The sequence below is a fragment of the Desmodus rotundus genome, chromosome X (assembly GCF_022682495.2).
Source record: "Desmodus rotundus isolate HL8 chromosome X, HLdesRot8A.1, whole genome shotgun sequence".
In the NCBI taxonomy this organism is placed as follows: domain Eukaryota; kingdom Metazoa; phylum Chordata; class Mammalia; order Chiroptera; family Phyllostomidae; genus Desmodus; species Desmodus rotundus.
Window position 1 is genome coordinate 90883823 of NC_071400.1, and position 13160 is coordinate 90896982.

The 13160-nt window shown below is 47.2% G+C and overlaps 1 protein-coding gene across 1 annotated transcript in view; it reads left to right on the forward strand.

Moving 5' to 3' along the window:
* MAP3K15 (mitogen-activated protein kinase kinase kinase 15) overlaps positions 1-13160 on the forward strand; it is a 98868-nt gene that overhangs the window by 83874 nt on the left and 1834 nt on the right. The window contains exons 19-27 of the mRNA XM_053916978.1: positions 2079-2236; positions 6459-6642; positions 7521-7677; positions 8218-8392; positions 9073-9258; positions 9893-9998; positions 11079-11132; positions 11163-11283; positions 12927-13019. Of these exons, the coding sequence (XP_053772953.1) occupies positions 2079-2236; positions 6459-6642; positions 7521-7677; positions 8218-8392; positions 9073-9258; positions 9893-9998; positions 11079-11132; positions 11163-11283; positions 12927-13019 (1234 nt within the window). The remainder of the gene's footprint in view (positions 1-2078; positions 2237-6458; positions 6643-7520; positions 7678-8217; positions 8393-9072; positions 9259-9892; positions 9999-11078; positions 11133-11162; positions 11284-12926; positions 13020-13160) is intronic.

Genomic DNA, 13160 nt, shown 5'->3' on the forward strand with positions numbered 1-13160 from the left:
CAGAAACGTGGTTTGTAGACTCAGACCCAGCATCACAGAGCAGAACTAAGAGATAATAACTTAAGAAACAACACAGTGTCCAATATTTCCTTAATGAATGAACTAGGGATTAGTTAGGAGGCACATTCCCTGCCAAGGCCTCTCCCTTGGTGCTTCACAGCAGCAGGAGCCTGAAGGGGATATTGTGGCACTGAAGTTTCCTTCCTGGGACTCTGGGATGGCCTAACAACATAACAAATGCTGAGCTTTCACCTTGCCCAACCCTGCACCCATCTGAACACTTCCCCACTGGGCTTTCAGCTGGGAGACCAAAGCTGTCATGTCTGCCCCGCTGCTCTGTTAGACTCACTGATCCAGTACAATTTATATTTAACTTTAAATTAGAAGGAACTAAAGACAGTTTTTACCATTTTAAATTAAAATCCATTTCTTCATTTTAACCAGCCACATTTCAAGGGCTCAACAGTTATGTGTAATTAGTGGCTACCATAATGAACAGCATAGAATATAATATACCCACTATTACCAACATTTTATTGGTCAGATTTGTCCTAGATCCTCTCAAAGGTTCATAGGAAGGAAAAGTACTAATAAGGCATTGGATCTTCAAGAGGAGGATATAGCAGGTACCATCTCCATATGTTTTTTAAATCAATGAGCTTTTTTTCCCTATGATCAAGACTTGGGAAACATGCTTTTCTTGGTGATCTTCTAGAGATAGGCACTTGAATTTTCTCTGTGCATCAGTGTTCTTTATTGACACCTTGGCCCATATCATCTCTGAGTTTGCTGCTTAGTATAAACCTCTTTGTCAGCATATAATGTTTGCTGCTGTTGCTTCTATACTTCCCCTTTGCTCAGGTTTAGTTTCTAGGAAAACCAAAGATTTTACTGCCAGAATCCTTGATTGCCCTCCCTGTTCCCATCTCTCCAACAGTTCTTTAACAGCCCCTTCTCCCTTCTGATCACCATCTTCCCTGTGACAACTTCTGGTGGCTCATAAGCCACAGGAGAAAGGTCCAAAGCCTTGGGAATACATTTCTGCACCCTGGCCACTGCCTTCTTCATTTTCCCCACCCCTGCCCTGTGTCAAGCATCGCTTGTGGTTCCCTGGACTTACTCTGTACTTCACATCCATGGGCCTTTGCTTAAGCTCTTCCCCTTGCTTAAAAATCCTCCCATCCCTTTGTCCACTTCCTTGACCTTTGTGGCAGGAGTCTGGTTCACTGGCAGCCCCAGCTGCTGCCCCTTTGGATCTGTCACCATGTTCGTGGGAGGTCATGCTTTACCCCAACTATTCCTAGCCAGGAGGTACTAGAACAAATATGGGACTCTTGCCAGTGGGCAACTTTGGGATTCTGCACTGGCATGGCTGGAGCTATCTCAGAGCTGCTGTGCCATCTGAAACCCTTCCTACTCAATTCTTCCTTCAACCTCTCCTTTCCCAGGCATCAGACCTGCGTTGCAGTTCGACAGCTCCTCCTGCCCATCCTGCTCCCTCCCTTTTTATCTTCCATACACCTTCTCCCCAGTAAGTCTCTTGTAAGTCTAATCCTATCTTAGCATTTACTTCTCAGAGACCCAAACTCACCCAGCCATATCTTTCCCTGGCTCAAACCAGGCAGATTCAAGCAAGTTGTTACCCATATTTTTGAAGCCCTATGTGTACATACCTGTTATCGTACTTACTATATTTTACCATTGCCACCGTCACTACCACCACCATCACCATCATCACCATGTCTATGTTCTCCACTAGACAGCTCCCAAAGATCCTGCACTGTGTTTCTTACATTTTGGTGTCCTCTATCTAGTGTGTGTTAATATGTGCTTATTAAACTTGGCCCACTTACTCTTCATGGGGCTGAGCAGCCCTCTCTCAACATGATTGGTATTAAAGGAAGACATGTTGCATATCTCTGGTTAAAGAAAAGATGCAACCACATAATTTATGCATGAGACCAGGCCCCATCTGTCATTAATATGAGAGTTAAAGTTCACACTCTTGTTTACTAATGATCTGCTTAGTTTTTATACAATAGGGTGCCCATAATGTGTGTTTTCTTTTTTTCTAATAGGCACTCTGCAGTACATGGCACCTGAGATAATCAATCAAGGACTTCGTGGGTATGGCTACCCAGCTGATATCTGGTCCCTGGGCTGCACCGTCATTGAGATGGCCACTGGCCGGCCTCCATTCTATGAGCTTGGTAATCCTCAAGTGGCAATGTACAAAGTAAGACATGTTTGGTGATTTGGGTCGCTGGTGTTGGGGAAATGTGACAAAAATCAAAATGTCCTCCCAATCCTACATATGTAGAAACCCCTCCATAAAGATAGAAGAGAAAGGAAATAGTTTTATTGTAGAACAGGCATTCAACCAGAGTGTGCTGTGCATCATAGGCAATCTGCTAAGAGATGACAAAGACAGAAATAACTGTCATCCTTTTATTGAACCAAGCAGTACAACCCTTTCCATCTGTGTTCTCAAGAGAAATCTAACTAGCTCTCAGGTGTGAGGGCTGGACAGCGCCATTGGTCACAATAGCTCACCAGACATTCATTGGGGTGACCATCTCTGTTAGTCAACAGGCTTTATCCAAAGGAAAAATAGCCTCAGATCTTTAAGACAAGCAGTAGTTTTGAAGTGAGGTGCCACTGAAGTTGGGTTCTTATACTCTGATAGGCACCAGGAGACAGAGGCATCACCTTCTTTGATGGGGATGTTCAAAGACACGGTTCCTGGGTCCTTGAGAAAAACATTCCTGGCAAGAGGCTTACCTACCTTTTAAAAATATTGACATATGCCTCAAAGAGGGAGAACTTACAAGTTTTCTAAAGTAAATATTCTAAGAAAAGGAGGATGCCTCTTCCCTTATTTTTGCAGGAAGAATTAAGCCTCTTATTTTGAATATGTATTTGCTCTTATACTGCATAAGGCTCAAAGTCAACGTGGGTCTGTGTCTTTGGAGAACAGGTTTCTGAGTGAGTTTGGGACAGGTGGAACTTTGAGTATCTGGTGCTGTTTTTGTTGTCATTCTGAAAACCTTCCCAGAATTAATTCAAAACATTAATAAGTAAATAAAAATAGAAAATAAAACCCTTTCACAGTTAACAGGAAGGGCAACCCATGCATGCGGAGACCGTGTAGGACCATTGGCCACTGTGGGTGGGGTTTTACCACTGGGCATGCTCCCTTGATGATGTGACATACTTTCTAGTGACTCCAAGGGAACATGATGCCAGGACAGCCCAGTGTGTCCAAGGTCAGCTCTGCAGCTTCTGTCTCTGTGTACTCTTGGAAAAGTTGAAGAGGGCTGTAGTCTTAAGAGTCCATTATCAGCCATGACCTTGTGTGGAGCCTTTTTGTTTGCTCCAAGGCTAAGAAAGAAGGTCAAAGGACCAATAGTCAAATGGCCACTGCTTATGGACAATGAGGTTGCAGTGCATAAAAGCAGCCTGATGTAATGTGATTCTAGAATGTGATTCTTGCTTCTCAGCCCACCTGCATGTCTGCCGGGCCTCCAGCTCAGCCTAGTTGCCAGAAAGAACTGAAAGGCATGAGTGCAGGTTTGTGCCCATGAGTCAAGTCCAGCCCATGGTGCTGTGGTGCTGTGGCTGCTCTCCTCAAGCCCAGCCCCTGCAAAAGGTTCTCAGAGCTCCCTACCCTCCCAGCAGCTGTCAGGCAGCTCCAAAGCCAAGAACTCAAGTCAACAAGTATTCTGTGGCACCTGCAATCCCAACAAGACCCTGACTACCAGGGCTGGAGGACAACAGAGATCTCCCTTAGCTCTTTACGTCTATCCTTGATGGAGCCAACTGGGGCCACTGAAGATCTTACCTGCCGCTTCAGTCACAGGTTTCAGAATAAATAGTAGGTGGTGCTGAGAAAAACATCAGGGCCAACCTGAGAGCCATGGCTGGCCGCTGTCTGATCTGCACTCAACTACCTGCAACACTCAGGAAACCTACTGGAGGCTGTGGCTTGCTCAGTTCATCCACAGGGCATGAATCACTCCCCTCTATCTCTTCTTCCTGTTTCTGGTTAGCTAATTAGTTATACAAAATTTTTGAAAATATATTGAGTTTTCAGGTTGGCATGTAAGGTCAGCTTTTATTGCAAACTAGAAAGCTACTCTTAAATAATGTTTCCTGTATTCTCTCTGCAAAGACTGTAGAAATTATTTCTGGGACCCCTATAATCCTTCAGAAAAATTTCAAGAAACCTCTGGGTAGTGTCGAAAACAAAAGGAACTGTTTCCCCTGCAAAAGTGGCTGTTGGGGGTTTAATTGTGTCCTCCAAAAAAAGATATATTGAAGTTCTACTCCCCTAGTACCTCAGAATATGACATTATTTGGAAATACAGTCTTTACAGAAATAAGTTAAAAAGGGATCAGGCCCATGGGCCTGATCCCACATGACTGATGTCCTTATAAACACGGGAAATTTGGGCACAGGCACAGACACTCACAGAGAGAACATGTGAAGACACACAGGGAGGTGGCCATGTGAGAGTGGAGACAGAAATCACAGTGATGCATCTAGGAGCCAAGGAACCCCAGGCATTGCCAGCTACCACCAGAAACTGGAAGAAGAAAGGCAGGGTTCTCCCCTAGAGCCTTCAGAGAGAGAGAGAGAGAGAGAGAGAGAGAGAGAGAGAGAGAGAGAGAGAGCTTGGCTGTGCTGACACCTAGGTTTCAGACTTTAAGCCTCCAGAGCTATGAAACTAGATTTGTTATTTTAAACCACCCACTTTGTTGTACTTTGTCATGGCAGCCCTGCGAAACCTTTGAGTTAAGAGTGAAGCACTTGTAAAAGTAATGTAGTTGCAGGGTGCCAGATTGCCACCCATGTTTGTTCTTTTCTTTCTGAGACCCAGGGGAGGAACCACCCCTTACCTCTTTGGGTTCTTGTCCTGAATTTTTGTCTCTGGTCCCCGTAGTTCACTCATGTACCTACCCCTGAAGTGAGGAGTGCTACCTGTAATGCACCCTACATTTCAAATCTTGGGGGTTGAATTCCATCCAGCGTTTAGTGTTCTCAAAATCCAAAACTTGTTTTCAAATTTTTATTGTGTTAAGAACACGTAACGTGAGATCCACCCCTTAATGAACTTTTCAGCGCACAGTAAGTATAGTCTTGTGGACTCCAGGTATGATGTTGTGTAGCAGGTCTCCAGAATGGTCTCATCTTGCTTAACTGGAACATTATGCCTGTTGGTTAGTAACTTCCTATTCCCCCCTCCCCCAACTGAAACTCTTGAGCCCATGACAAGCAGCGTGTCAGAAAAGGTAAGTGCATCCTGGTCAAGGGACTTGGGGATATAAAGTTGAAAGGCCATTCTCTGCAGCTCCCAGATCTTGTTTAGGGTGCAAGGGAGGCTTTGCCAGCCCTGGGGGTGCTGAGGAGCTAGAAATGGGGTGGATCTGGGGGACCAGAAGGGCTTATACTGAGAGCTTATCTGATGGGCTCCAAAAAGATGCAGGGAAGATTGCGGACTTTAAGACAAGAACTCCTAAGAAAAGAGAGCTGCCCCCAATGGGCACAGTTATGCAGGATGGGTTATGCAAGATAGATGAGTAGGACTTGTGGAAGCATTGCCATGTCACAGTGGCATGTGACAGCTCAGTCCCAACCTCTGCTCCCCTCCACAGGGACAGAGAGCCTTTAGCAGGACAAGGACAAGCTGACAAGAAGTGGGATCCGAAATAGAAATTGTAGCAGCAACCCGAAGAGGAAAGGGCAGTGCCCCTCCCTTGGCCAGTTGCACCCCATGGAGATAAGGGCACGGTTCATGAGGGACCAGCCTCCAGGTTTGGTCTGCATGTGTTTTGCAGCCAGAGGTAGAGGATTTGGGCTGCAAATGCACAGACACTTAGAGGTCAGTAGGCCATCCTTTGGGGACTCTGTATGAGGGAACAGGTCACAGATGCCTCTGGACCCCCTCAGTTAGAGCATCCTGCTGCAGGCTCTGGTTCCAGCCTCATCTCAGTTATCTTCTGTGTAACAAACCACCCCAAAACTATAGAGGCTGAAAACAATCACTTTTTATTTCCCATGATTCTGTGGTCTGACCATTGGCTCTTCCTCTGGTCTTCCCAGGCTCGCTTACGTGCTGGCTTGGCTGGGGCAGGATGCTCTCAGAGGCTCTCACCCACGTGGCCCTTCACCCTGGGTGTCCCCTCAGCATGGTGATTTCAAGGCTCTGAGAGGACTTGCAGCAGAAGCCCCAAGGCTTCTTAAGGCCTAGGCTCTGAAACTCCCCCAGCATCGTTTCCCCCACAATCTACTAGGCAAAGTCTAAGAGGCCAGTAGGGCTTGGACACAGGTGCAAGTCATTGAGGTGCTGGATCCCCTGCCCCTTAGGATGGCAAGTGGGGAGCTTTGTATTGAAGGCATGTACACTAGGTTCCCTGAGGCCTCACTATCACATCCATCACCACTCCCTCAAATGCAGGTGGGGATGTTTAAGATCCATCCTGATGTTCCGGAAGTCCTTTCAGCTGCAGCCAGAGACTTCCTTTTGTGCTGTTTTGAGCCAGAACCCTACAGACGTGCCACAGCTGCCGACCTGCTCAAACACAATTTCATAAGGCAGGTGGTCAAGTGCAAGACGACCCAAACGGCTCCCAAGCCATCAGGTGAGGCCTACCAGGACAGCTGGGTGAACCACTGGGACCCTGGGTTCTGTGTTGTTGAGAGAGTGACAGCTTTCCAGAGCGCTGAGTGAGCCCACACTGCACCCATTTTTGTGAAGAGTAGCAGGGGGTGGGGTGCTGCAGCAGGTGTGGGATTGTCAAAACACAAGCAAATGAATGTCCCTTGATTTCCTGATGGAGATGGAGGAAGCCCCACAGGGGACGGCGATGCCCCCACAACCTTGTTAAAGTCTTTTTGGGGATTGTGCCAAGGAGGGAAGCCAGAGGGGCCCTGGGTAGGGTTTTGTGTCTTCCCCACCTGCAATGTGTAGCGCTTCATTTTAGGAGCTTAGCCTGTCCCCTTGTGCGGCTCCTTACCTGGATTAAAGGGCATGTCTGGAGTTTGCCTGTGGTAGCTGTCCTGCAGTCCACTGTAGCTAAGCGATGCCTTCTAAGGCAGTAAGTCCTACTGGCAGGGACCTAAGAGTGGCCCCTGAAAAGGAAGCCGTTCTTTTTTCCCTGGTGTGGTTAGGGTCTGAGGCAGAACAGAGCAGCTCAGTATATTGCTCCCAGAGCGTGACTAGCTACATCAGTGTTTCCCACAGGCTGGTTAGAACCCAGAGCCTTAGGCTCATCACACACATGCTGAAGCAGAAACCACACCTCACCAGGATCCTTGGGTATTTGTACCAGTTAGAACAACATGGGCTTACAAAGTCCCAGCATGGGCCCTCGCTTAGCCTTCTGTCTCCCTCTCTGAGCTTCCCCACTCCAGCATCTTCCCTCTCTGAGCCTCTCCCCAAGCATCCTCCCTTTCTTCTCACCCCCTTTTGCACCCTCCCTCTCTGAGCCTCCTCCCCTTCATCTTTGCCCCCACACAGAGGATTTCCAGTCCATTGCCGTGGCCCTGGACATGGGTGAGTGCATGGACCACAGCATCAGGGAGTATGACCTTGAACCCCTGGAGTTGGATGACCAGCCCGCCAGGTCCATGGACACAGTCTGGGAGCCCAAGCATGATATCTGCCACCTACTCAGGTATTGCCTGTCCTGTCCTTTTGCTGTTGGCTTGTGAGGGCTGCTCATTCAGGGGGGAGGGGTGGGCAAAATACCTCCCAGGTCAAAATCAGTTGGATATGAAGGGCTTTTGCTTCCTTTCTGCTGGATCTGTAGGGTGGCAAGTGGCCGGCAATGGGAGGGGAGGGCGTGGTGTGTTCTTTTATGGGTCTCTCCTCTCCCTTCCTTCTTCCCTTGTTCCCTTCTCTTCTGTCTCCTCTGGCCCTCTTTTCCCACCCCCTCCTCCCTCACCACTTCTACCTCCCCAGTTTCCCCTCATTCTTCCTCTTACTCCCTCCTCTCCGTACCACCTTCCTTCCGCCTCCCCTTTTACCTCCCTCTCCCAACACTGCTGCTAAGGAGGATAGAAAACATACTGCATCTGTCCTCCATCAGCCTTTGTCCTGCAATTTTATCTTCTTGAAGGCGAGACTGCAGAGTCAGTTCTTAGTCCCTCCCCTCTGGTGCCTTAGAGGCTTTGCTCAGGGACACCGGTTGATTGTCACCTGTATTTGTCCTCAGTATTCCAGATGACAGCTGTGGCTTGGAAAATCAGATCACGACCTTGTACCCTGAGAGCAGGGAATCAGGCCTCTTCCTGCTGAACAAGGACGGCGAGTGCCGTGCCATCCTGTGCAGAATCCTCAGGGAGGAGCAGAAGCAGCTGGTTGCCAGGCTGCAGGAGTGTGTGGCCCAGGTACAGGCTATGGGGAGCATGTACAGGTCTCAGAACAGGGCCAGTGGGACCAGGGTCTCTGCTACCCTGGAACATTTTCAGTTACAATAATCATAAGTATTTCTCAATGTTCATTCCTTCAACAAACAAAAGAAAATACAAAGTGGGGAAAGAGAACTTCACTGAAACCAGTTTGCGAAACACTGCAGTGAATCTAGACGTGGATGTGGTAGTGCTGCCCCCTGGTGGAAAACAAGCCAAACGGCAGCACAAAGCCCAGGGACTCCCAGCCTTTGACCTGCTCTGGGAGAACAGCCACTTTAGGGAGAAACATTATGGGTGGAAATATTGAAATTATAACTTAGATAACAAAAGTTCCTTTCAGGAAGAGGCCACTGCCCCACTCTGCCCCTTCTGACAAAGTCCATCAAAGGGGGTCTTACAAGGGGTTAAACAGGATGGCAGGACCATTCCTTAGGGGGCTTAGTTGTATGTGTGCAGGCCAGGGAGGGAAAGGGCCACATAACCCTGTAACAGGAGAGATGGAGGGAATTTCAGGAAGAGAGACCCCCATCTCACCTGAGGTGTCCACAATTCCTTAGCAAATGCATAATGGACAACCTAGTTAATCTAGTTTCCCACAATACTTGAATTTTCCTTCCTCTCTGACTCAATGAACGTGTGTGTATGTGTATGATCAGAGTTCGGAAGAGCTGTACCTCTCAGTCAACCACTTCAAGCAAATAATTAGCTTCCTGAGGGACTTCATCCACTCTCAGGAGCTCAAGGTGATGGCATCCATGATATCAAAGCTAGAGGTGGACCTGGAATTTGACAGCCCGTCCCTTGGTCAGATTCAACTGGTACTGTTTGGATTTCACAATGCTGTAAGTACTATATCTGGCCCTAAGAACATGCCAGAAGGCAGGAAGCTCACTGAAGCAGCTCGTAGCAAGCCCATGGAGTTCAATTACCATCTTCTCTCTCAGTCCCCATCACTTCTCACCTGTTTACTCCTCAATCCAGGTTTCAGCAGTTCCTTCTAAACACTGAATATGAGAATGCAGATGAACGGGCCAATGCATTTGGCTACAAATAGCAGGAGTGTAGGATTTGAGAACAAGTATTCTCTGCCAGCCGACTAGGTTTGGGATTGAAGCTTATGTGCCTGCCCAAGCAAGTGTGAGTTGTTCCAGGCCTGAGACCATGTCTGGCTGAGCTTTGTGTCAAGCCCCCAGCAGAGAGCCTGAAGCTTCATAGTTGCTCAGTAAGTGGCTGGTGAGTAAGTAATGAAGAGGCCCAGTGCGGTAGATCTGATCGCTGTGCCCATCTCCTGAACCCCAGCACACTTGGGGTCAGCTTGGAGAAAGACTCAGACCAGAAGAAATGTAAGTAGGGCAGAAATCCAGAGCAGCCCAGTTAACGCTGTATCTCAGAGAGTAGAAGCAAATTAGAATTAGTAAGAAGTCATATTTTTTAGAAGTACAATGGACCAGAAATGTGAATTTCTGTGATTTATAGGTAAATGAAATTTTGAGAAAGCACTTAAGTAACCGCCACTTGATGTTTGCGATGGACAGCATCATCCAGGAAGCTGTGCTGGCTGCACTCAACATTCTCTTCCCAGGTAAGTGCCCGCTTCTCAGTCAGGGTCAACTTCAAACTATGGAAATGTCCTCTGCACTCAACAATTGTCGCGTTCTCTTTCTCACCTTGGCTATGCTTCCTTGTAATAAAGTAATGCGGTCATAGGCCCTTTGGGACTAGATTCTGTGATTCTAAGAATTTATTCTGGTGCTGTATTTCTGTGCTCCGTGGCCCTAACCAGGACTAAACTTGTGATCTGAAAGTGAGCAGATTCAACAGTGCATCCTTAGGAACACCTGCTGCTGGTTGATTTAATGGCTCGATCGATCTCCTCTCTCAAAATGATGTGGTAGCTCTACATATCTTTTTTTCTTAAGATTTTATTTATTTATTTTTTAGAGAGAAGGGAAGGAGACAGAGAGGGAGAGAAACGTCAATGTGTGGTTGCCTCTTGTGCGCCCCCAACTGGGGACCTGGCCCACAACCCAGGCATGTGCCCTAGGCTGGGAATCAAACCGGAGACCCTTTGGTTTGCAGGCTGGCACTCAAGCCACTGAGCCACACCAGCCAAGGCTCTAGATATATTTTGCTTTTGTTGATTCTGTGTTAGAGCTGCTTAATACCCAAGTTGATTATCTTTCATTGGTGACTTCTTCCTACAAAGGAAGGCTCGCAACACTTCTGTCGACACTGCCCCTTCCTCTCTGGACTTCGCTCCCTGTCTTCTGCCTGCTCCCCTGAACGCACGGGAACTGGCATAGCTTCCAGAGGCTCCTTAATCCCCAGGATTGCATTACTCCCAACTCCAAGCAGGCAATTTTTTTTGTAGTAAAAGTACACAGGCCAGGTCGGAAGCCTAGCTGTACTTTTTAAAGACTGTCCGTGGCTAATTAACTTAAAGATTTAGTTTCCTCATCTGTAGACTGGGGGTGATCACCTTTGCACTGCAGAGAACTGAGTGAAATAGTTCCTCTCCATTTATAAAATCACAGTCCCAATGGAGTGTCTCATTGCAGGGCTAGCTTCTGAACAGCCTTGTTTGCTGGCACGGGTCATAAGCTACTCAAGGCCGTGGCCTTGTTGAACTCTAACAGTCCTTGTTTCTTTCATGATTTTGCAGAGCTCCAAGACAACCGTGAGCCCACCTCCAAGACAGAAGAGGTGACCCAAGACTGTCCTCCAGGAGACCCTCCCAGAAGTGAAGCACATGAGATACAGGGAGGGTCCACACCCGCTTCAGCAGTTGTCCAAGACGCCCCGCCCCAGGAGCTTTACCAGCAGGACCTGAGTTTCGAGCTGGAAAATCTCAGGCAGGAGTCCAACAGGTCAGCAGGGGTGGGACAGTGACCTGGACCAGCAAGGCAATCAGTTTAGTTGTTGAGTGTCTCACCCAGGTCTCAGAAAAATGTCTTCACCTAAGGAACTGGGCAAAGGGGTATCCTCAAGCTTCAACTGGCAGATTAAATGCCTTCCCTTCTTTAATATTGGAATCCAAGTACAGTGCCTTGCCCCAGGTCACACAGCATTTAGCCATATTAAAGACAGCAACATCTTTGGTTGTGTCTTTCTGCCAAATTGGGCCCCTGGCATGGCCTATAGGTCCAGCAGGCTCAGCAGTGGACATTTGCAGCCCACCCCTGTAGAAGTTGCTAAATTGAGCACTTTGGTTAGCACTTTGCAATGGCATGTGGCCCTTAACCCTGATCCCTTCCTTTGAATCTTTTGTGATTTGTCATGATCCCCAGGCAGGCATTCAGACTGCCCTCCCAGCCAGGGAACCCTGGCACTGTTATGAATGTCCCCAAAGAGCAGGTCTGTTTTATTCACTTCTTGACACATAGTAGGTGCTCAAAAATTTGTTAAAGGAATAAAATGATTCGTTTGTCCTGGGAAAATCACATCATCAATGGCCTTATGAAAAGTATAAGCCACAGCTATAGCAAACTCAGTAGTGGTCCCAGATTAGGCCTTTTTGTCATATGGTCATCCGTAATGCTGATTAATATTCAGCTGGGGAAGATGCCAGGTGTAAATACTTTGGAAGAAAAGCTGCACACACCCCTAGGGATTAAACCAGCAGGTTTAATCTCAAGCAAATCTAATCACTTCTTTTTAGAAAGACCTGGAGTTTCAATGAAGTGGTGGTGGTGGTGGCAATGTTTTTTAAGTGTTCAAACTGTAAGAAATGAGAAAGCTGATAGTAATACCACTTTTTAAAAAATGTTTTTCTGGTAAAGCTTATTATAATCACCAATCAAAAATGTTATATATAGGTTCAAAGGTTATTTCTTCCCCACTGTTGAATTAGCAATTAAATAGCAGCCAGCACCAACTGTGAATACTTGACAAGCATGAGTCCCTAACAAAGCGCACCTGGCTTTGCAGTCTGGCGGTGCCTTAGCAGGTGGTGCACAGAGCAGGAAGATGGCACCTCCTGCCCGAAGGGGTGTTGCCTGGGGATAACAGGTCTGTGTGAGTGTGAGACCAATTCATGCCCAGTGTTCACAGTCCTGGGCTCCCTGTTGGGCTGCAGTAGGCTCCTCCCACTCTCACAGCAGCCTTTCTCGCCATCCCCCAGCTGCTCCAGCAGGTGTAAGGCTTCTATCTCATTGGCTTCTCTCCAGGGAGGAGGAAAGAGCCTGACCAGTAGTTTCAGTGACTTGATCTGACTTAGGGAGATAAGATGAAGTTATCAAATCATTCTGGCGAGTTCTGCTGGGTTATCTTTTGGCTCATGACTCATCTTGAGAAAATATACTCCTGCCCTGAGCGCTGGTCTGTTTTTAAGGGGAGGAAACATGAGGAATTTGCCCACATGCAGGCTGAAACCTGATTACGGAACTGTGAAGAAACTAGACTAACCATTAGGGTTGTGCCACTTTTTTCAATCTTTAATATTCAACAGATGTTTAAGTTGAATTGAATGGTGTTAAGGCTCTCCGGATGATGGCTTTTTGTTTTTAACCAGAATTTTGGAAGAGCTACTTCAAAAAGAGGAAGAGCGCCAGAATCTTCCACAGCAAAACAAAGAACAGAAAACTCAGGAATCTTCTTACCTTCAGTCACAATTACAATGTGCTAGTGAGTGATTTTCTACTTGCTCTGACTTGTGTGTGTGAGAGACCATTTAAAAGCTAATCTAGTCAACCTTGGCACAATTGTGATTATTCTCTATTAAACTAGTAAGCATTCTAGTAGATTC